The sequence below is a fragment of the Tachyglossus aculeatus genome, chromosome X2 (genome assembly GCF_015852505.1).
Source record: "Tachyglossus aculeatus isolate mTacAcu1 chromosome X2, mTacAcu1.pri, whole genome shotgun sequence".
NCBI classification, from domain to species: domain Eukaryota; kingdom Metazoa; phylum Chordata; class Mammalia; order Monotremata; family Tachyglossidae; genus Tachyglossus; species Tachyglossus aculeatus.
Window position 1 is genome coordinate 29,404,947 of NC_052100.1, and position 24,360 is coordinate 29,429,306.

The 24,360-nt window shown below is 47.8% G+C and overlaps 1 protein-coding gene across 2 annotated transcripts in view; it reads right to left on the bottom strand.

The window, feature by feature from the left end:
* Positions 1–24,360, bottom strand: part of DCDC2 (doublecortin domain containing 2) — a 60,793-nt gene that overhangs the window by 11,856 nt on the left and 24,577 nt on the right. The window contains exons 4-7 of one of the 2 annotated variants that reach the window (XM_038771546.1): positions 12,450–12,464; positions 8,624–8,700; positions 8,190–8,321; positions 3,830–3,976 (exon numbers count right to left, since the gene is read on the bottom strand). In XM_038771546.1, the coding sequence (XP_038627474.1) occupies positions 3,830–3,976; positions 8,190–8,321; positions 8,624–8,700; positions 12,450–12,464 (371 nt within the window). The remainder of the gene's footprint in view (positions 1–3,829; positions 3,977–8,189; positions 8,322–8,623; positions 8,701–12,449; positions 12,465–24,360) is intronic. The other variant, XM_038771547.1, reaches the window with a different exon arrangement.

A 24,360-nucleotide genomic window follows, 5' to 3' on the forward strand; every position in this document is an offset into this window, starting at 1 on the left:
CAAATCCCGGCTCCGCCGACTGTCAGCTGGCTGACTTTGGGCAAGTCACGTCACTTCTCTGGGACTCAGTTCCCTCATCTGGAAAATGGGGATAAAGACTGGGAGCCCCCCGTGGGACAACCTGATCACCTTGTATCCCCCCCAGCGCTTAGAACAGTGCTTTGCACATAGTGAGCGCTTAACAAATACCATCATTATTATTATTATTATGTATGAAGACGTGGGGTGTCCACCTCCTCTGGTCTACTGGGAGAAAAACACTGTTTTCCGGTCATTCCGGAGCTCGGATTTTTCAGTGGCGCCCTTCCACTTGCGTTTGCGTCCATCACAGCGGATGCGATTTGAACACTTTCCAACTCACTTTTATTAATCAATCAATCAATCAATCGTATTTATTGAGCGCTTACTTTGTGCAGAGCACTGTACTAAGCGCTTGGGAAGGCCAAAGCTTTGATTCTAGGTGAATCAAGTCTGGGCTCGGTCAAATACGGCTTGGGTGAGAGTTAAAATGAAATCACAGAGAAGCAGCGCGGCTCAGTGGAAAGAGCACGGGCTTGAGAGTCAGAGGTCATGGGTTCAAATCCCGGCTCCGCCACTTGTCAGCTGGGTGACTTTGGGCAAGTCACTTCACTTCTCTGGGCCTCAGTTACCTCATCTGGAAAATGGGGATTAAGATTGTGAGCCCCCCCATGGGACAACCTGATCACCTCGTAACCTCCCCAGCGCTTAGAACACTGCTTTGCACATAGTAAGCGCTTAATAAATGCCATCATTATTATTATTATTATTATTATTATTATCTCTTGTCTTAGGCTGCCGAGTCATTTCTCTATAAATATTATTCTATTTATTTATTTATTTATTTATTTTACTTGTCCATATCTATTCTATTTATTTTATTTTGTTAGTATGTTTGGTTTTGTTCTCTGTCTCCCCCTTTTAGACAGTGAGCCCACTGTTGGGTAGGGACTGTCTCTATATGTTGCCAATTTGTACTTCCCAAGCGCTTAGTACAGTGCTCTGCACATAACAAGCGCTCAATAAATACGATTGATGATGATGATGATGATTTCCGACCCACGGCGACACCACGGACACATCTCTCCCAGGGCGCGCCGCTCTCTATCTGCAATCGTTCCGGTAGTGGATCCGCAGAGTTTTCCTGGTCAAAATCCGGATGTGGATAACCATCACTGCTTTCCAAGCAATAAACTCGGCTCTCTCCCGTGATGATGGTATTTGTTAAGTGCTTACTATGTGCCAAGCACTGTTCTAAGCGCTGGGGGGGATACAGGGTGATCAGGTTGTCCCACGTGGGGCTCACAGTCTACACCCCCATTTTACAGACGGCACCGAGAAGTGAAGCGACTTGCCCAAAGTCACACTGCTGCCACCTTGTACTTCCCCAAGCGCTTAGTCCAGTGCTCTGCACACAGTCAGCGCTCAATAAATACGACTGAATGAATGACTGAAGTGGATTAGAACCCACAACCTCTGACTCCCAAGGCCGGGCTCGTTCTACTAAGCACGCTGCTCCTTAGTTCTGGGTACTAAGCATTCAATAAATACGACTGATCGATTAGGAGATTAGTCCCCAAGAGTGTTAGGAAGGTTATTTACTGAGTATCCACTGGTGGGGGGGGGCGAGGCACTGTACTGAACGGTTGGGAAAGCACAGCGCTGAGAAGGGGGGGCAGTTCCTGCCCTCAGGGAGCTTCTACTTAGTTACCGAAGTTCCCATGCCACCTATGCCCAGCGTGGGAGAGTTTTTTTTTTTAATGGCATTTGTTAAGCACTTACTATGTGCAAAGCACTGTTCTAAGCGCTGGGGAGGATACAGGCTGATGAGGTTGTCCCACTTGGGGCTCACAGTCTTAATCCCCATTTTACAGATGAGGTAACTGAGGCCCAGAGAAGTGACTTGCCCAAAGTCACACAGCTGACAATTGGCGGAACCGGGATTTGAACCCATGACCTCTGACTCCAAAGCCCGGGCTCTTTCCAATGAGCCACGCTGCTTAGCCGACTGCCGTCCACTCGATAGCCGCCGCCCGAGCCAGGAATGGAGCCCACTGTTGGGTAGGGACCGTCTCTATGTGTTGCCGACTTGTACTTCCCAAGCGCTTAGTCCAGTGCTCTGCACCCAGTAAGCGCTCAATAAATATGATTGATTTATTGATTGATTGATTGATTGACAGGCCTCTGCTTGACTCTCCCTCTCAAAGCCGAGACTAGAAGAGGACTGGAACTCTCCAGGTGCCCCCCGAGAGGGGTTCACTTACCTCAGTGGGCCGAAAAAATCACCCCCAATGCCCCAGAACCGAGAGCAGGCTGTTTTAGTGCCCAGGGCGGGGAGAGCCAGGAGAAAGTATGGAATAATAATAATAATATTCATTCAGTTGTATTTATTGAGCGCTTACTGCGTGACTAAGCAGTAAGGCCTCCTCCAGGAGGCCTTCCCAGACTGAGCCCCTTCCTTCCTCTCCCCCTCGTCCCCCTCTCCATCCCCCTCATCTTACCTCCTTCCCTTCCCCACAGCACCTGTATATGTGTTTGTACAGATTTATTACTCTATTTATTTTACTTGCACCTATCTATTCTATTTATTTTATTTTGTTAGTATGTTTGGTTTTGTTCTCTGTCTCCCCCTTTTAGACTGTGAGCCCACTGTTGGGTAGGGACCATCTCTAGATGTTGCCAACTTGCACTTCCCAAGCGCTTAGTACAGCACTCTGCACACAGTCAGCGCTCAATAAATACGATTGATTGATTGATTGATTGATAATATTCATTCAGTCATATTTATTGAGCGCTTACTGCGTGACTAAGCGCTTGGGAAGTCCAAGTTGGCAACACCTAGAGACGGTCCCTACCCATCATCATCATCATCATCAATCGTATTTATTGAGCGCTTACTGTGTGCAGAGCACTGTACTAAGCGCTTGGGAAGTCCAAGTTGGCAACACCTAGAGACGGTCCCTACCCATCATCATCATCAATCGTATTTATTGAGCGCTTACTGTGTGCAGAGCACTGTACTAAGCGCTTGGGAAGTACAAGTTGGCGACATAAAGAGACAGTTCCTACCCAATAGTGGGCTCAACGGGCTCACAGTCTAGAAGGGGGAGACGGAGAACAAGACATATTAAGAGAATAAAAGAAATATAGAATAAATATGTACAAATAAAATAGAGTAATAATAGTATTTGTCACGCACTGTCCTAAGCACTCTTACCTCCTTCCCTTCCCCACAGCACCTGTATATATGTATATATGGTTATACATATTTTTTACTCTATTTATTTATTTATTTATTTATTTTACTTGTACATTTCTATCCTATTTATTTTATTTTGTTGGTATGTTTGGTTCTGTTCTCTGTCTCCCCCTTTTAGACTGTGAGCCCACTGTTGGGTAGGGACTGTCTCTATGTGTTGCCAATTTGTACTTCCCAAGCGCTTAGTACAGTGCTCTGCACATAGTAAGCGCTCAATAAATACGATTGATTGATTGATTGATTAAGCACTGGGGTAGATACAAGCTAACCAGATTGGACACGGTCCCTGTCCCACATGGGGCTCACAGTCTTAATCCCCATTTTACAGAGGAGGGAACTGAGGCCCAGAGCAGTGAAGCAACTTGGCCAAGGCCACACAACAGAGAAGCAGGGGAGCCGGGATTCGAACTCACTTCTAAGGACGGCGTCCAGCCCGATTAGCTTGTATCCACCCCAGCGCTTAGAGTAGAGTGCATGGCACCCAATAAGAGCTTCACAAATACCGCAATTATTATTATTTACCGCAATTATTATTATTATTATCCTCTTTACCCAAAAGGTCTTCGCACTGTCGACTTGTCAAAGAGCAGTTCGCTGTAAGGCAGCTTCTTGAACTTGTCTCTGCCGACCGCAACGTAAAACTGGCCGTTTTCCAGCTCCGACCCGCTCTGCACAATCTTCCCTTCCAAGGTGTAAAGCCTGGAAAAAGATTAAGGGGCCGGAGGTGGGAATTCTCGTCCATATTCATTCATTCAATCGTACTTACCGAGCGCTTACTGTGCGCAGAGCGCTGTACTAAGCGCTTGAAGGGCTCCCGCAATCCGCGGATAGAGGGAAAAAAAAATCAGAGGCGGTGAGTTTTTCCGAGGGGGTTTGTTTTGCTTTTATGATGTTTGTTAAGGGAGTGCTGCGTGGCAAACGCTGTGTCTCTATATGTTGCCAACTTGTACTTCCCAAGCACTTAGTACAGTGCTCTGCACACAGTAAGCGCTCAATAAATATGATTGATTCGAAGCACTGGGGTCGAAACAGGTTAATTAGGTTGGACAATCAATCAATTGTATTTATTGAGTGCTTACTGTGTGCAGAGCACTGTACTAAGCGCTTGGGAAATACAAGTTGGCAACATATAGAGATGGTCCCTACCCAACAGTGGGCTCACAGTCTAGAAGGGGGAGACAGACAACAAAACAAAACATATTAACAAAATAAAATAAATAGAATAAGGGGCTCACTGTCTAAGTAGGAGGGAGAAAAGAAGAGCTGAAGCATGGAAGAAGTGACTTGCTCAAGGTTGCACAGCAATCGATCGACCAATCAATCAATCGTATTTATTGAGCGCTTATTGTGTGCAGAGCACTGTACTAAGCACTTGGGAAGTCCAAGTTGGCAAGATATAGAGATGGTCCCTACACAACAGTGGGCTCACAGTCTAGAAGCAGGGGACAGAGAACAAAAGCTAACATATTAACAAAATAAAATAAATAGAATAGACATGTACAAGTAAAATAAATAAATAGAGCAATAAATGTGTACAAACATATATACATATATACAGGTGCTGTGGGGAGGGGAAGGAGGTAAGGCGGCGGGGATGGAGAGGAGGAGGAGGGGAGCAAGCGTTTGGCAGAGCGGAGAGGCGGCATGGCTTAATAATAATAATAACGATAGCATTTATTAAGCGCTTACTATTCATTCATTCAATCAATCATATTTATTGAGCGCTTACTGTGTGCAGAGCACTGGACTAAACGCTTGGGAAGTCCAAGTTGGCAACATATAGAGGCGATCCCTACCCAACAGCAGGCTCCCGGTCTAGAAGCAAAGCACTATGTGCAAAGCACTGTTCTAAGCACTGGGGAGGCTACAAGGTGATGAGGTTGTCCCCCGGGGGACTCGCAGTTTTAATCCCCCTTTTACAGATGAGGGAACCGAGGTGCCGAGAAGTGAAGTGACTTGCCCAAAGTCACACAGCTGACAGGTGACAGACCCACGAGCTCTGACTCCAAAGCCCGGGCTCTTCCCGCTGAGCCATGCAGCTTCTCTAAAAGCCCAGGCTTGGGAATCAGAAGCCGTGGGTTCTAATCCCGGCTCCGCCACTTGTCTGCTGTGTGACCTTGGGCAAGCCACTTCTCTGTGCCTCAGTTCCCTCATCTGTAAAAAGGGGATTAAGACCGTGAGCCCCACATGGGACAACCTGATCACCTTGTATCTCCCCTAATGCTTAGAATGGTGCTTGGCACAAAGCTTAATGAATACCTTTATTATCATTATTATTATTATTATTAAGACCTAGACCCTCTTTCCACTAGGCCACGCAGTCAAGCAAACGCACATAGACAACAACTGTGTTTTGCAGATAAAGTCTAAAATCATCAGTATTTTGGGGTCTTAGTGTAGTGTATGGCACATAGTAAGCGCTTAAGAAATATCACGTCTCTCACACCCACACAGACGCACGGACGTGGACAGAAACTAATGTTCCCATCAGTCCGGACAATAAAGCTGCCGCCTTGGCTGGGGATTTTCCCTGGCCTTCTCCTGACCCCTACCATTCCTCTTTCTTTCCCTCTGGGCTCCAGATAGGAATCAAGGAAGCCAATGGACCCGCAAGGCTCAAGTCAGCACGGCCGGGGGGCAAGTTGGGGCTGGGTCTGGGACCGGTTCTCCCTGTTCGTTCATTCATTCAGTCGTATTTATTGAGCACTTACTGTGTGCAGGGCACTGTACTAAGCGCTTGGGAAGTACGAGTTGGCAATATCTAGGGACGGTCCCTACCCAACAGTGGGCTCACAGTCTAGTCTGTTCATCCTAGGCGGGTGGGGGAAGAGGGGTGGAGGGGAGGAACTGGGGGTGAGGTGGAAGGTGGAGGAGTAATTGGGGGGGTGGCTGGAGGGTGAGAAGACATCAAGCCTACTGTTGGGTAGGGACTGTCTCTATATGTTGCCAACTTGTACTTCCCAAGCGCTTAGTACAGTGCTCTGCACACAGTAAGTGCTCAAGAAATACGATTGATGATCAGGGGTCAGAGGTCAAGAAGACAGGTGGACTGGTCCCTCCTGTCCACCGTGGAGGGGCTGGGGAAGCAGGGAAGCGGGGGAGGCTGAACGAGGAGGCGAGGGGATTGTCGGGGGGGAGAGTGGGGGCGTCATCCAGCCCCGGAAAAGTAGGAAAAGGGGCCTGGGGGCTCTCAGGAAGAGCAGTGTGGCCTAGTAGAGAGAGCGGAAGCCTGACAGTCAGGACATCTGGAAAATGGGGATTGAGACCGTTGGACCGTGTGGAACGGGGACTGTGCCCAACCTGATTTGCTTGTAATAGTCATAATAATAATAATGGCATTTAGTAAGCACTTGCTATAATAATAATAATAATGGTATTTATTAAGTGCTTACTATGTGCAAAGCACTGTTCTAAGTGCTGGGGGGATACAAGGTGATCAGGTTGTCCCACCTGGGGCTCACAGTCTTAATTCCCGTTTTACAGATGAGGGAACTGAGGCCCAGAGAAGTGAAGTGACTTGTCCAAGGCCACACAGCTGACAGTTGGCAGAGCCAGGATTTGAACCCATGACCTCTGCCTCCAAAGCCCGGGCTCTTTCCACTGAGCCACGCTGCATAATAATGATGGTATTTATTAAGTGCTTACTATGTGCAAAGCACTGTTCTAAGCACTGGGGGGATACAAGGTGATCAGGTTGTCCCACCTGGGGCTCACAGTCTTAATTCCCATTTTACAGATGAGGGAACTGAGGCCCAGAGAAGTGAAGTGACTTGCCCAAAGTCACACAGCTGACAGTTGGCGGAGTCGGGATTTGAACCCATGACCTCTGCCTCCAAAGCCCGGGCTCTTTCCACTGGCCACACTGTTTTTCTATGTGCAAAGACTTTACTATGTGCAAAGCACTGTTCTAAGCACTGGGGAGGTTACAAGGTGATCAGGTTGTCCCACGTGGGGCTCACAGTCTTCATCCTCACTTTACAGATGAGGGAACTGAGGCACAGAGAAGTGAAGTGGCTTGCCCAAAGCGCTTGGCACCTAGTAAGCGCTTAACAAAACATTTTAACAAATGCTTCCTAGGTGCCAGGCACTGTGCTAAACACCAGGGTGGATATAAGCAGATGGGGTTGAACACGGTCCCTGGCACACGTGGAGCTCACAGTTTCAATCCCCATTTTCCAGATTCATTCATTCAATCGTATTTATTGAGCGCTTACTGTGTGCAGAGCACTGGACTAAGCGCTTGGGAAGTACAAGTTGGCAACATATAAGAGATAACCGCGGCCCAGAGAAGTGAAGTGACCAGCCTTAGGTCACACAGCAGACAAAGTGGCGGAGCTGGGATTGGAACCAGTGACCTTCTGACTGTCAGGCACCGGTTCTACCCACAACACCTCGCTGATTCTCTGGGCCTCAGTTCCTTCATCTGTAAAATGGGGATTCAGACCGCCACGTGGGACAGGGATGGCGTCCAACCCGATTTGCTTGCATCCACCCCAGCGCTTAGTACAGTGCCTGGCACATTAACAGCTAGCACAGTCGTTATTATTATTCCCCGTCCCTTCACCATGCCGGCCGCAAGGGCCAGCAGGGTGGTCGAAGGGAAATCGATCGTATTTATTGAGCGCTTACGGTGTGCGGAGCCTTGGGAGACTAGGGGAGAAAGTTCGTTCGGAGAGCCTGCCTGAAGCCCAGCACCGGTAAAAAACCTTTCCAGTTAAGAGCGTTCACCGACAAACACGCCGAAGCTCAATGTGAGAACCTGCACTGTAAATGCCAGAAACAAGGGACCTAATATTAACAAACACCGCACTAGAAAATAAAATAAATCTCTTCCAAGCGTAGAACAAATGCCCTGCCCACGGTAAGCGCCCGATGAGTACGGTTAAGACGAAGCGAGTCGCCCTTTCCTTACCTGTGGGCTGCCCCGCTGCGGAGGGCTACCTTCTCCGTCACCATTTCCAGAACCAAGTCCCATTTATTCAGGGCTTTCCGGGGGATGAAGAGGCGCACGGCCGGATTGATGAGGTCTCCGTTGGCGATCAAGCTGCGGGAGACGGAAAGGGAGAGGGAAAGAGAAAGACAGAGCGGGAGAGAAGAGACAGAGAGGAGGGGGAGAGACAGAGACACAAACCCAGGGTGAGGGTAGTAAGAATAATAATAATAATTCTGCTGTCTGTTAAGTGCTTACTAGGTGCTGAGCACTGTCACTGCTCTACAACTTCTTTTTCTTATCTGTCTGGTTGTCCGTTGCCTTTCTGTTGATTTGTTAGTTTGTTTTCCCCAGGGCAAGCGGAGAGGGAAGCCGCCAGGCTGGTCTGGCTTTCCGGGAGGGGGCCGGCCACTTACAAGATGGTGCAGGGTTCCTGCAGGGGCTTGCGAAAGCGCGCGGACACGTTGATCCTGCTGTGGACAACTGGTTTCACCTGCGCGAGAGGAGAAAGGCCGTGTGAGTCGCCCGCGGTGGACCCCGGGTCGTCTCTGGACCGTCCGGCCGGCTCAGGCCTCGCCTTGTCTTCTAGACTGTGAGCCCGCTGTTGGGTGGGGACCGTCTTATATGTTGCCAGCTTGGACTTCCCAAGCACTTAGTACAGTGCTCTGCACACAGCAAGCGCTCAATAAATACGATTGAATGAATGAATGAAAGGCGTCTGTTAACTCCCTCACTTTCCCGGCCCACAAAGCTGCACGTCTAACACAAACGGATGAAACAAGCCCACTCCCCCACTCAAAAGCTGAACTCTCCTCTAGCCTTGTCGGTGCTATCTTTGACTCGGGGGCTGCAGGGCTCTTGGGGCACCCAAAGGGGCTGAGGATACTCTGTGAAATTCTTGCATTTATTATTAATAATAATAATAACTGTATTTGTTAAGCACTATGTGCCAGGCACTTTACTAATAACAATAAATAACGATGGCATTTGTTAAGCGCTTATTATGTGCAAAGCACTGTTCTAAGAGCTGGGGAGGATACAAGGCGATCAGGTTGTCCCACGGGGGGCTCACAGTCAATCCCCATTTTCCAGATGAGGGAAGAGAAGTGAAGTGGCTCGCCCAAAGTCCCACAGCTGACAGTTGGCGGAGCCGGGATTTGAACCCACGACTCCTGACTCCAAAGCCCGGGCTCTTTCCACTGAGCCACGCTGCTTCTCTGAGTAAATAGTGAATTTCCAAATAAATAATGAATACCAATAAGTACCGCCAATTGATCGATTGAAGAGAGACTCTCTGCCACGTGGGCAAACTGGCAAGTGTGGAAATCGGTCGAAGAGCCAGACCAGACCCTGGAAATATTTCTTCAGTATCGCAGGAGGGCCGAAACACCAAATGGCTGACTTTGACAGCCAGTAGGGGTTGAATTTCCTTCCTACAAGCTGGTCCTTCGGATGGGGAATTTGGTCACCGGATTAACCCGGTGCCCGGCACATAGTAAGCGCTATCTCGTCCTTTGATGATGAGGAGGAGGATGGTATTTGTTAAGCACATTCCACAACACCGTACTAAGCACCGGCTTAGGACTGGTGACCAAATCCCCCATCCCTACCCACCTCTGCCCCCTGACAGAGCCAGGGTCAGCGGCAACTTCCCAAGCGCTTAGTCCAGTGCTCTGCACCCAGTAAGCGCTCAATAAATACGATTGAATGAATGAACCATGGCTCCTGGCCTTTGCACTTTTGACGTCCGTAGCCCCCGATGCCGTTGGCGAAACATTAAGCCCCGGTTCTCCCGGGAACCTTCTGAACCAACTCCTTTGAAGCCGGAGACCCGTTTCCCAAGGGCTATTTTTAATCTCCGAAACCCCGCCGCCCCCCGCGGCTTGAGTTAATGGACTCTCACCCGGGCTCCGTAGTCTGGAGCAGGGTGACCCTTCGCGGTTAAAACGTTACAGATTAACTGACCCCCCCGGGGAACTCTGGCCGAGATGGAGGAGGATGGAGTTCCGGAGCCCAGAGGCCTGGAAGCTGAGGCTGGGCCTGGCCTTCAGTAGAGAACGTGGAATCGGGAATCTGGGAATCGGGAACACCGAAGAGAGGCCGGACTAGGCCCTGGGACGATCTAGGGGCTGGAAAGGGGCTTCGATTATCCCCCCTGCAGCCCCCCTACCCCATAAAGCCACTCTCCTTCTCACTGGGGACGCAGAGGGGAAGCGGGGAAAATCAGAGGATGATTAAAGGGCCTTAGAGATCCCTACGGGAGGTTCAGTGGCCTAGTGGATAGAGCCCGGGCCTGGGAATCAGGAGGACCTGGGTTCTAATCCCGGCTCCGCCACCTGTCTGCTGGGCGACCCTGGACAAGTCACTTCTTTTCTCTGTGCCTCAGTGACCTCATCTGCAAAATGGGGATTAAGACTCTGAGCCCCACGTGGGACAGGGACTCTGTCCGACACGATTTGCTTGCATCCATCCCACCTCTTAGGCAGTAGCGCTTGCCCTTAGTCGATTTATTCATTTCTATTATTTTCTATTATTTATTTATATCATATTATTTATTTATCGAGCGCTCATCATGTGCAGAGTACTGTACTCGGCGCTTGGGAGAGTCCAATGCAACAGCGCCAACTTGTACTTCCCAAGCGCTTAGTACAGTGCTCTGCACACAGTAAGCGCTCAATAAATACGATGGAATACAACAATAAACAGAGCGGAGCCCTGCTATCCTGTGCTGGAGGGGCTGATGGAAACGCAGTAAACTTGGCACATAGGAAGCACTTAAATACCACAGTTATGATTATAATTTACATCCCACCTGAAAGCCAATTCCTCAGTGAACCAACCTCCCCTACAAGGCGCCGTCTTAAAAATGGGGGTTGAGGGAGGACAGAGAGAGAGAGACAGACAGACAGACAGGGTCCACGGCATCTTAAAAATGGGAGTTGAGGGAGGACAGAGACAGAAAACAGAGGCAAAACAGCCCACCCGAGAGAGCCACCCTGATCCAGAGGCCAAAGGAGAGAAGAAGCCTTCCAAGGATGAAGCTGAAGCCCCTGGAATTTTATCTTTCGGAAAGTGGAGGGGCTCAAACTGAGCGACGACCCCCCCTTTATCCAAGCAACATGGCCCAGTGGAAAGAGCACAGCCTTAGGAGTCAGAGGACCTGAGTTCTAATTCCGGCTCCGCCACCGGTCTGCCGTGTAACCTTGGTCTTCCTTCCTCCCTTCAATCGTATCTATTGAGCGCTTACTGTGTGCAGAGCACTGGACTAAGCACTTGGGAAGTACAAGTTGGCAACATATGGAGACGGTCCCTACCCAACGGTGGGCTCACAGTCTAGAAGGGGGAGACAGAGAGCAAAACCAAACGTATTAACAAGATAAAATAAATAGAATACGTACAAGTAAAATAGAGTAATAAATAGGTAAAAACATATATACAGGTGCTGTGGGGAAGGGAAGGGGGGATGGAGAGGGGGAGGAAGGGGCTCAGTGTGGGAAGGCCTCCTGGAGGAGGTGAGCTCTCAGCAGGGCCTTGAAGGGAGGAAGAGAGCTAGCTTGGCGGACGGGCAGAGGGAGGGCATTCCGGGCCCGGGGGATGACGTGGGCCGGGGGTCGATGGTGGGACAGGCGAGAACGAGGCATGGGGAGGAGATTAGAGGCAGAGGAGCGAAGGGTGTGGGCTGGGCTGGAGAAGGAGAGAAGGGAGGTGAGGTAGGAGGTGGCAAGGTGATGGACAGCCTTGAAGCCCAGGGTGAGGAGTTTCTGCCTGGTCAAGTTCGCTTCTCTGGGCATCAGTTCCCCCAAGGAGTTTCTGCCTGGTCAAGTCCGCTTCTCTGGGCATCAGTTCCCCCATCTTCAAAATGGGGGTTAAGACTGTAAGGCCTATGTCGGACAGGGACTGTGTCCAACCTGATTAGCTTGTATCTACCCCAGCGCTTAGAGCAGTGCCTGGCACATAGTAAGCACTTAACAAATACCATTATTATTGTTATTACTATCACTAGGCCATGCTGCTTCCCTAATCGATGCCTCAGAAAGCCAAACATCACAGAACTAGAGCCGGGGGTATGAGCAGCAGAGGTAAAAGATTAATTCAGGGTTTATCGATACACTTATGGGCCCCATGGTGATTATAGAGGAGTGACTTGACTCCCAAAGACCCGGGAGACTTTTCTTTTTAACTGCTGTCGATCACAGCCGTCACACCCAACAACCCACCGAATGGATCCCACAGGATACTCACATTTTCCTCTGATGACTGTCAGCAAAAATAAAACAACAGGTTTAGTGGCTAAATCAACGGCTTTGCGGCAAGACTGTCTAGAGGCTCGAACGCGCTGCCGCCCGGGAGGGATGGCGCCATGTAATTTCGTCTACCAAATAATAGGATTTTACTTTCGGTTGAGTGGATTTACTTCTGGGCTCGGACCATTCCGGAAGAGATGGGAACTCTCTTGGAGAAGCCGCGTGGCTCAGTGGAAAGAGCCCGGGCTTTGGAGCCAGAGGTCATGGGTTCAAATCCCAGCTCCGCCACTTGTCAGCTGTGTGACTTTGGGTAAGTCACTTCACTTCTCTGGGCCTCAGTTCCCTCATCTGTAAAATGGGGATGAAGACTGTGAGCCCCCGTGGGACAACCCGATCACACTGTAACCTCCCCAGTGCCTAGAACAGTGCTTGGCACGTAGTAAGCGCTTAATAAATGCCATTATTATTATTATTATTAACTTATGGGGATCTTACACTGGGGTGGAATCCTTCAGGGTTCACGATCGTGACCGATTTAAGCCCACCAACATGAGTTAGAACAGTGCTTGGCACATAGCAAGCGCTTAACAAATACCAAAATTATTATATTATTAATGATAATAATAATGCTGGTATTTGTTAAACGCTAACTGTGACGTATATCTTCTAAATTCGACCGATATTTAACTCGCCTATCACAGTGCTGGTTGAATAGGCTCAATCAATAGTATTAGCATTGAATCATATTTTTTGAGCGTTTACTGTGCTCAGAGCACTGTCCTAAGCGCTTGGGAGAGTACAATACAACAACCTTGGTAGACACATTCAACTTCAGCTAACACAGTCAACATCAACTTGTACTTCCCAAGCGCTTAGTCCAGTGCTCCGTACACGGTAAGCGCTCAATAAATACGACTGAATGAATGAATGAATCCTCTCTGCTAGGACTTCACACTAGCCAATCGATTCATTCGTTTCATTCAGTCGTATTTATTGAGCGCTTACCGTGTGCGGAGCACTGGACTAAGCGCTTGGGAAGGACAAGTCGGCAACATATAGAGACGGTCCCTACCCGACAACGGGCTGGAATTAATCAATCAATAGTACTGACAGAGAACCTACCGCTCGCAGTGCACTGTATTAAGCGCTTGGGAGAGTACGATAGGATTAGTATCGTACTCTGCACATAGTAAGCGCTCAATAAATACGATTGAATGAATGATTAGTAGAAAGAATCCCTAGTAGACTATAAGCTCCCCATGGGCAGGGATTATGTCTACCAACTCTTTTATATGGAACTTTCCCAGGCTTAATCTAGTGCTCGGTGCACAGTATATGCTCAATAAATAGCACTGATTGATTGATTGGTAAGAATGAAGGAATGTTTTACGTGCCAAGCACCACGCTAAGCACTGAGGTAGAAGACACAGCCCCTGTTCCGTACGACGATCGCGGTCCGAGGGGGAGGAAGAGCGAAGATCCTGACCCGATCTTACAGATGAGTCTCTTAAAATGGAAAACCACTGCGCTACTCATTGATTCACTCATTCAATCGTATTTATTAAGCGCTTACTGTGTGCAGAGCACTGTCCTAAGCGCCTGGGAAGTACAAATTGGCAACCTATAGAGACGGTCCCTACCCGACGACGGGCTCACAGCCTAGTCACGGGCTACTCATCCTTTTGGGTGGAAAAGAACAGCCCAAGACGCCCAGCAAAATTCTTCGGGCGAACTCACTACCTGAGTCCCTGGGATTATCATTATTATTTTTTTTTTAAATCCCATTACACAAGGGCGATGCCTTAGGCACCGGTGACCCCAATTAACAGCGAACAAACTCGAAGGCAGTTTTGTTTGCACGGGCTGTCTGGCCAACCCAGGCGGATTCCCTCGTGGCCTTGCTTTCATTAGGAGCGCTCAGAAGGGTTACTGTGTTTAGATAGCTTGTTGTGCTAATTAGGTTGCCCAGATACTAGGGACCAAACAATACCTTGAAGGATCTGATTTCTACAGGACGCTCTGAGACCTGCCATATCTACCAGAAGATTAATTTCCAGGTCCGCACGTGGGGGGAAGTGGAATAATAAACCAGAGTAAGTTTCCATGCCCAGTACGGGCTGGATTGGTTGGGCAGTCTTTGTTTTGAAACGTTTATCCAGCTCTGTAGAAAGGGGAATTTGGACACCAGAGGTGGTAGATTCAACACAAAAGGAAAATATGCCTTCCACCCGGCGGGAGGTAAGGATGCAAAATCCACCCACCCCGGGAAGTTGGGTAGGTAGAAAAGACGCGTAGGCTCTAGAAGGGTTTGGATACCCTGATGCGTGAGAGTCCTATCAATCAATCAATCAATCAATCAATCGTCTTTATTGAGCACTTATTATGTGCAGAGCACTGTACTAAGAGCTTGGGAAGTCCAAGTTGGCAACATAGAGAGACGGTCCCTACCCAGCAGTGGGCTCACAGTCTAGAAGGGGGAGACAGAGAACAAAACAAAACATATTAATAATGGGGTGATCATTGTTATCATTGCCATTATTCTTATTATTCATGCTTAACGATCCCTTAATATTAGTAAGATCATGGTTCATTCGTTCATTCATTCAATCGTATTTATTGAGCCCTTACTGTGTGCAGAGCACTGGACTAAGCGCTTGGGACGTACAAGTTGGCAACATCATTTGTACTTCCCAAGCGCTTAGTCCAGTGCTCTGCACACAGTAAGCGCTCAATAAATACGATCGATGATGATGATGATGATCTAGAGACGGTCCCTACACAACAACGGGCTCACAGTCTAGAAGGGGGAGAGAGGCAACAAAACCAAACATGGCAAGTCATCAGAATTAATAAAAGTAAAGCCAGATGCACACCATTAACAAAATAAATAGAAAGTATGTGCAAGTAAAATAGAGTAATAAATCTGTACAAAAATGAATTTAGAGAGAGTTAAGATAAAAGTTGGGGGTGTAGGAGATCTCAGAAAGGCCGAACTGACCCCCTGTTTGACTCCAGATGGCACGATTCATTATCCTGGGATCTTAATCTTATGATGAAGGGGATTCGTAAGAGAGAAAAGGAAATGTTTTAGCTGGTATCGTGGCATTGGCAGAATTGTGTGTGTCTGTGCACACGTGTGTGGGTATTTGCAAGAGTTACGTGTACTGAGCATTGGCCAGTCCCTTCCCGGCCCGCGGGGGAGGCTGGAGAAGAGGAAGACAGGACATCCCCCCATGGGAGAATATCCTGGGAGCGCCACGAGGAGAATCAATCAATCAATCAATCAATCATATTTATTGAGCGCTTACTGTGTGCAGAGCACTGTACTAAGCACTTGGGAAGTCCAAGTTGGCAACACATAGAGACAGTCCCTACCCAACAGTGGGCTCGCAGTCTAAAAGGGGGAGATAGAGAACAAAACCAAACATACTAACAAAATAAAATAAATAGAATAGATATGTACAAGTAAAATAAATAAATAAATAGAGTAATAAATATGTACAAATATATATACATATATACAGAATGGGAGTTTTGGAATGGAAGTCGGAGGAGAAAAGCCCAGTGAGGTGGGAGGGTCCAACGCCGAGAGCGCAGAGGGCTTCTGTCTTAATAACAATATAATAATTGGGGTATTTGTTCAGTGCTTACTACGTGCCAGGCTCTGTACTAAGCGCTGGGGTAGGTACGAGCTGATCAGGTTGGACACGGCCCGGTCCCACCTAGGCCTCACAGTCTTAACCCCCATTTTGCAGATGAGGGAACTGACGCGCAGAGAAGTGGCGCGACTTGGCCGAGGTCCCACAGCAGACACGGGGCAGGGCCGGGATTAGTATGGCGTCAATCAATCAATCAATCAATCGTATTTATTGAGCGCTTAGCGTGTGCAGAGCACTGGACTAAGAGTCCTTGGCCAGTGCGCTCTCCGTTAAGCTACGGCGTTTCTCTTCCTCAGTCACCAGTGCCACCCGGGCTGATTGTAACCTCCCCAGTGCTTAGAACAGTGCCTTGCACGTAGTAAGCGCTTAATAAATGCCATTATTAAATGCCATTATTGGAGAAGCAGCGTGGCACAGTGGAAAGAGCCCGGGCTTTGGACTCAGAGGTCGTGGGTTCAAATCCCGGCTCCGCCAACTGTCAGCTGGGTGACTTTGGACTTCTCTGGGCCTCAGTTACCTCATCTGGAAAATGGGGATGAAGACTGTGAGCCCCCTGTGGGACAACCTGATCACCTTGTAACCTCTCCAGCGCTTAGAACAGTGCTTTGCACCCAGTAAGTGCTTAATAAATGTTATTATCATCGTCGTTATTATTGCTAGACTGTGAGTGAGCCCCCCGTGGGACAACCTGATCACCTTGTAACCTCCCCAGCGCTTAGAACAGTGCTTTGCCCATAGTAAGCGCTTAATAAATGTTATTATCATCGTCATCATTATTGCTAGACTGTGAGCCCACTGTTGGGTAGGGACCGTCTCTATGTGTTGCCAACTTGGACTTCCCAAGCGCTTAGTACAGTGCTGTGCACGCAGTAAGCGCTCAATAAATACGATTGAATGAATGAATGAGGCCTGGCGAAAGGAAACGGGCCAATGGGCCCCTGAGCGGCCCCCCAACGAACCTCTGCGTGACCCCTTTGGGGGCCGGGGAGGACTGGAGTTCAGCCATCGGCCTTGAGGGAAGCCTGAATGACCACGTGTGGGTTTGGAGGGTCCTCCTTTTTCCCCAAATTAATGCTCGGGGCATCTCTTAAGCTCCTCCTATGTGCCAAGCATTGGATGAATAATAATAATAATGGCATTTATTAAGCGCTTACTAAGTGCAAATCACTGTTCTAAGTGCTGGGGAGGTTACAAGGTGATCAGGTTGTCCCACGGGAGGCTCACAGTCAATCCCCATTTTCCAGATGAGGGAACTGAGGCACAGAGAAGTTAAGTGACATGCCCAAAGTCACCCAGCTGACAATTGGCAGAGCCGGGATTTGAACCCATGACCTCTGACTCCATAGCCCGGGCTCTTTCCACTGAGCCACGCCGCTTCTCATGAAGCAGATAAAAGGTTCTTCGATCAGACACGCAGTCCCCCGGGCCCACACAGGGATCACAGTCTATCTCACCCCCATTTTACAGATGAGGAAACCGAGGCCCAGAGAGGCTAAGCGGTCATACGGCTAGCCAGTGGCAGAGCCGGGACTAGAACCCGGGTTCCTAATCGCCAGCCCCAGGATCTTTCCACTAGACCATACTGCTTCCCTTCTTACTCCATCTCATTCTCACACTGTCCCTGAGAGACGGGGGGTGGCAGGAAGTGTCACCCCCATTTTACAGATGAGGAAACTGAGGCCCAGGTGTGCTATGTGGCTTGCCCAAGGTCACCCAGTGGGCCAGCGACAGAACCCAGGTCTCCTGATTTCAGGGCCAGAGCACTGGCCCCAAACCAAATCTTACTTGAGGGTTTACTATGTGCACAGCACTGTGCTAAGCACTTGGGTGAATTCAATATAGCCTAGTTGGTAGATATTCTTAATGACCAGAGACTTAGAACAGTCCAGGGACAGCCTCCTCTCCTCTAACCTAAATCCCTCCTCCTGCCCCATCCTCAGTAGAACAGTGCTTGGCACATAGTAAGCGCTGAAAAATACCGTCATTAGACTCATTCATTCATTCAGTCGTATTTATCGAGCTGCCTAATTCATTCATTCATTCATTCAATCGTATTTATTGAGCGCCTAATGCGTGCAAAGCACTGTACTAAGTGCTTGGGAGAGGACAATATAACAATAATCACAGAGACATTCCCTGCCCCGTCCTCAGTAGAACAGTGCTTGGCACATGGTAAGCGCTGAAAAATACCGTCATTAGACTCATTCATTCATTCAGTCGTATTTATCGAGCTGCCTCATTCATTCATTCATTCATTCAATCGTATTTATTGAGCGCCTAATGCGTGCAAAGCACTGTACTAAGTGCTTGGGAGAGGACAATAAAACAATAATCACAGAGACCTTCCCTGCCCACATCAAGCTTACAGTCTAGAGGGGGAATTAATGCATTAATGGATAAAGAAAGCAACCAGCCACCTGCCTTCTGGACCCCCCTTCGGCGTGTGAAAAGTCTCATCTCTTCTCCATCACCACTTCCATTAACAAAGGTATTGAATGAGCGCCTAATAATAATAATAATAATAATGTTGGTATTTGTTAAAAGTGCTTACTATGTGCTAATAATAATTATAATAATGTTGGTATTTGTTAAGTGCTTACTATGCGCAAAGCACTGTTCTAAGCGCAGGGGAGGATACAAGGTGATCAGGTTGTCCCATGTGGGGCTCACAATCTTAATCCCCATTTTACAGATGAGGTAACTGAGGCCCAGAGAAGTGAAGTGACTTGCCCAAAGTCACGCAGCTGACAAGCGGGGATTTGAACCCATGACCTCTGACTCCAAAGCCCAGGCTCTTTCCACTGAGCCACGCTGCTGCCTACTGAGTATCGAGCACTGTACTAAGCGCTTTGCGGAGTACAACTGAATCGAGTCGGTGGACATGATCCCTGCCCTCTAGGAGCTCGCATTCTAATAATAATAATGGCATTCATTAAGCGCTTACTATGTGCAAAGCACTGTCCTAAGCGCTGGGGAGGATACAAGGTGATCAGGTTGTCCCCCGGGGGGCTCCCAGTCTTCATCCCCATTTTCCAGATGAGGGAACTGAGGCCCAGAGAAGTGAAGTGACTTGCCCCAAGTCACCCAGCTGACAGTTGGCGGAGCCGGGATTTGAACCCATGACCTCGGACTCCAAAGCCTGGGCTCTTCCCACTGAGCCACGCTGCTTCTCTAATGTGACACAGACAAAACTTCTTCACCAGGGGAAAAGATTATTTTTAATTTGCCCCCCGGTCACCCGCCGAAAAAGAATTATCACCCTCATGTAGACACTGCAATTGGCTTGTATCATAGGCCGCTCCCTTGCATTTAGAAAGAAAACGATTTTCCAGAAACGGAAAACCTGGAGCGTCGTTCGCCCCGGTTGAGGAGCAGCGTGGCCTAGCGTCTAGAGCACGGGCCTGGGAAGAAGGGGACCTGGGTTCGAATTCCGGCTCCGACACGGGCCTGCCGGGGCGGGTCGCCTCACCTCTCTGGTGTCAGTTTTTTTTTTTTAATAGCATTTATTAAGCGCTTACTATGTGCAAAGCACTGTTCTAAGCGCTGAGCACTGTTCCTTCAGTTGTAAAACGGTGATTAAGACTGTGGGCCTCATGTAGGATAAGGATCAATCAATCAATCGTATTTATTGAGCACTTACTGCGTGCAGAGCACTGTACTAAGCGCTTGGGAAGTCCAAGTTGGCAACATCTAGAGACGGTCCCCACCCAACAGTGGGCTCACGGTCGAGAAGGGGGAGACGGAGAACAAAACAAAACCAAATAAATAGAATAGATATGTACAAGTAAAATAGAGTAACAATAAATAGAGTAATAAATAAATAAATAGAGTAATATTAGCAGGTGCCACCTTATCTTGGTTTGGGGGGATATGGTGCACCCCCCATCTTACCTCCTTCCCTTCCCCACAGCACCTGTATATATGTATATATGTTTGTACATATTTATTACTCTACTTATTCATTTATTTTACTTGCACATATCTATTCTATTTATTTTATTTTGTTAGTATGTTTGGTTTTGTTCTCTGTCTCCCCCTTTTAGACTGTGAGCCCAATGTTGGGTAGGGACTGTCTCTACATGTTGCCAGTTTGTACTTCCCAAGCGCTTAGTACAGTGCTCTGCACATAGTAAGCGCTCAATAAATACAATTGATGATGATGATGATGATGATGATGTTGGCCTTGTTCATACTTTGATTATTTTAAAGACTTCCATCATATCCCCTATCAGTTTGCATCTTTATAGACTGAAGAGTCCTACCTCGTGTCCAACCTCAGGCATGTCAATCAATCAGTCAATCAGTCGGATTTATTGAGCGCTTACTGTGTGCAGAGCACTGTACTAAGCGCTTGGGAAGTCCAAGTTGGCAACATCTAGAGACGGTCCCTACCCAACAGTGGGCTCACGGTCGAGAAGGGGGAGACGGAGAACAAAACAAAACCAAATAAATAGAATAGATATGTACAAGTAAAATAGAGTAACAATAAATAGAGTAATAAATAAATAAATAGAGTAATATTAGCAGGTGCCACCTCATCTTGGTTTGGGGGGATATGGTGCACCCCCCATCTTACCTCCTTCCCTTCCCCACAGCACCTGTATATATGTATATATGTTTGTACATATTTATTACTCTACTTATTCATTTATTTTACTTGCACATATCTATTCTATTTATTTTATTTTGTTAGTATGTTTGGTTTTGTTCTCTGTCTCCCCCTTTTAGACTGTGAGCCCAATGTTGGGTAGGGACTGTCTCTACATGTTGCCAGTTTGTACTTCCCAAGCGCTTAGTACAGTGCTCTGCACATAGTAAGCGCTCAATAAATACGATTGATGATGATGATGATGTTCGCCTTGTTCATATTTTTATTATTTTAAAGACTTCCATCATCCCTCCTATCAGTTTGCATCTTTATAGACTGAAGAGTCCTACCTCGTGTCCAACCTCAGGCAGGTCAATCAATCAGTCAATCAATCGGGTTTATCGAGCGCTTACTGCGTGCAGAGCACTGTACTAAGCGCTTGGGAAGTCCAAGTTGGCAACATCTAGAGACGGTCCCCACCCAACAGTGGGCTCACGGTCGAGAAGGGGGAGACGGAGAACAAAACAAAACCAAATAAATAGAATAGATATGTACAAGTAAAATAGAGTAATAATAAATAGAGTAATAAATAAATAAATAGAGTAATATTAGCAGGTGCCACCTCATCTTGGTTTGGGGGGATATGGTGCACCCCCCCATCTTACCTCCTTCCCTTCCCCACAGCACCTGTATATATGTATATATGTTTGTACAGATTTATTACTCTATTTATTTATTTGACTTGTCCATATCTATTCTATTTATTTTATTTTGTTAGTATGTTTGGTTTTGTTCTCTGTCTCCCCCTTTTAGACTGTGAGCCCAATGTTGGGTAGGGACTGTCTCTATATGTTGCCAGTTTGTGCTCTGCACATAGTAAGCGCTCAATGTTGCCAGTTTGTACTTCCCAAGCGCTTAGTACAGTGCTCTGCACGTAGTAAGCGCTCAATAAATACGATTGATGATGATGATGATGTTGGCCTTGTTCATATTTTGATTATTTTAAAGACTTCCATCATCTCCCCTATCAGTTTGCATCTTTATAGACTGAAGAGTCCTACCTCGTGTCCAACCTCAGGCAGGTCAATCAATCAGTCAATCAACCGGATTTATCGAGCGCTGACTGCGTGCAGAGCACTGTACTAAGCACTTGGGAAGTGTAAGTTATGCATGTCCCTTCATTTCCCCGGGCCTCAGTTCCCTCATCTGTAAAACGGGGGTTGAAACTGCGAGCCCCGGGTGAAGCAGCAGCCGTGTCCAACCCGCTTGGTTGGCATCTACCTCAGAGCACCTGGCACCTAGTAAGCGCCTAACAAATATCGCAGTGATGATTGATCAAGCTGGGGCTGCCGCAAACAATTAGGAGCCGTACTAGGCCCGGCTCCCCAGAGATTTATTACAAAGGCGAAGCCATCGCGCCGAATGCCGAGAGCGCTCGAAATAGACGGCATCGGCCCGACGAGCTGGAGGAGGCCCACCGAGTCAGCCTGGGACTTTCCATCAGCCCCTCCGGCGGAGGCCAGCGGGGCTCCACTCTGTTTATCGCTGTACTGGACGCTCCCGAGCGCCGAGCTCACGATAAGCGCTCGATAAATAAATCATATAACACAAATAAATCATATAAAATACTATAAATAAATCGACATCCCCCCCCCCCCCTTTTAGACTGTGAGCCCACTGTTGGGTAGGGACTGTCTCTATATGTTGCCAATTTGTACTTCCCAAGCGCTTAGTCCAGTGCTCTGCACACAGGAAGCGCTCAATAAATACGATCGATGATGATGATGATGATGACTAAGGCCAAGCGCTACTGCCGGCGTCCGCCACTGTCCATCAGAGTTTCCCACCTCGGTAAATTCCTCCAAAGGCTTTTGGCGGATCGATCGATCGATCAACCAATCGTATTTATTGAGCGCTTCCTGTGTGCAGAGCACTGTACTAAGCGCTTGGGAAGTACAAGTCGGCAACGCATAGAGACGGTCCCTACCCAACAGCGGGTTTGGAATCCAACAAGACTGGGAAAAATACACATCAGGAGACGGGATGTGGGCGGATGTGAGAAGCGGAGTGGCTCAGTGGAAAGAGGCTGGGCTTTGGAGTCCGAGGTCATGGGTTCAAATCCTGGCTCCGCCCACTGTCAGTTGTGTGACTTTGGGTAAGTCACTTTACTTCTCTGTGCCTCAGTTACCTCATCTGTAAAATGGGGATCAAGGCTGTGAGCCCCCAGTGGGACAACCTGATCACCTTGTGCCCTCCCCAGCGCTTAGAACAGTGCTTTGCACGTAGTACGCGCTTAATAAATGCAATCATTATTATTATTATTATTTCTCTCAACCCAGAACCAATTCTCTAGACCAGAGCCGGGAGATCAGCCGAGTTCTGAGTCGTCACTTTAACCTGCTTTCCACTGATTTCCAGAGCAATGATAATCAAGCGCTTAGTACAGTGCCAAGCACTTAGTACAGTGCTCTGCACACAGTAAGCGCTCAATAAATACGATTGAACGAATGAATGAATTGAGAATCCATGTTTTTTTTTTCCATTTCTCAAACAGGATAACTGGGCAGCTCAGTTACATTAGGTTGAATCAGTTGGCCCTACTGATCGTATGGCTTGGTCCATGAGGTTTGCAAATCCCCAACAAAATTAATTACTGCCGAGAAAATAATAATAATAATAATAATGGCATTTATTAAGCGCTTACTATGTGCAAAGCACTGTTCTAAGCACTGGGAGGTTACAAGGTGATCAGGTGTCCCACGTGGGGCTCACAGTCTTAATCCCCATTTTACAGATGAGGTCACTGAGGCACAGAGAAGTTAAGTGACTTGCCCAAAGTCACACAGCTGACAATTGGTGGAGCTGGGATTTGAATCCATAACCTCTGACTCCAAAGCCCATGGTCTTTTCCATTGAGCCACGCTGCTTCTCTAAAAGAAGAAAATGATCAATCCATTGATGGTATTTATTGAGCAGGAGCCAGAAACAGCGCTTGTGATTATTCAATAATAATAGTAATGATAATAATAATAATAATGGCATTTGTTAAGCGCTTACTATGTACAGAGCACTGTTCTAAGCGCTGGGGGGGTTACAAGGTGATCAAGTTGTCCCACGGGGGGCTCACAGTCTTAATCCCCATTTTACAGATGAGGGAACTGAGGCTCAGAGAAGTTAAGTGACTTGCCCAAGGTCACACAGCAGACACGTGGTGGAGCGGGATTCAAACCCATGACCTCTGAGTCCAAAGCCCAGGCTCTTTCCGCTGAGCCACGCTGCTTCTCCAATAATAACAATAATGGTATTGTTACTCTCCCCCTTCTAGACTGTGAGCCCACTTTTGGGTAGGGACCGTCTCTATATGTTGCCAACTTGGGCTTCCCAAGCGCTTAGTACAGTGCTCTGCACACAATAAGTGCTCAATAAATACGATTGACTGATTGATTGATTGATTGATTGACTGTATAATGTTGCCAACGTGTACTTCCCAAGCGCTTAGTACAGTGCTCTGCACACAGTAAGCGCTCAATAAATACGATTGATTGATTGACTGTATATGTTGCCAACTTGTACTTCCCAAGCGCTTAGTACAGTGCTCTGCCCACAGTAAGCGCTCAATAAATACGATTGATTGATTGGTATTTGTTAAGCGCTTACTATGT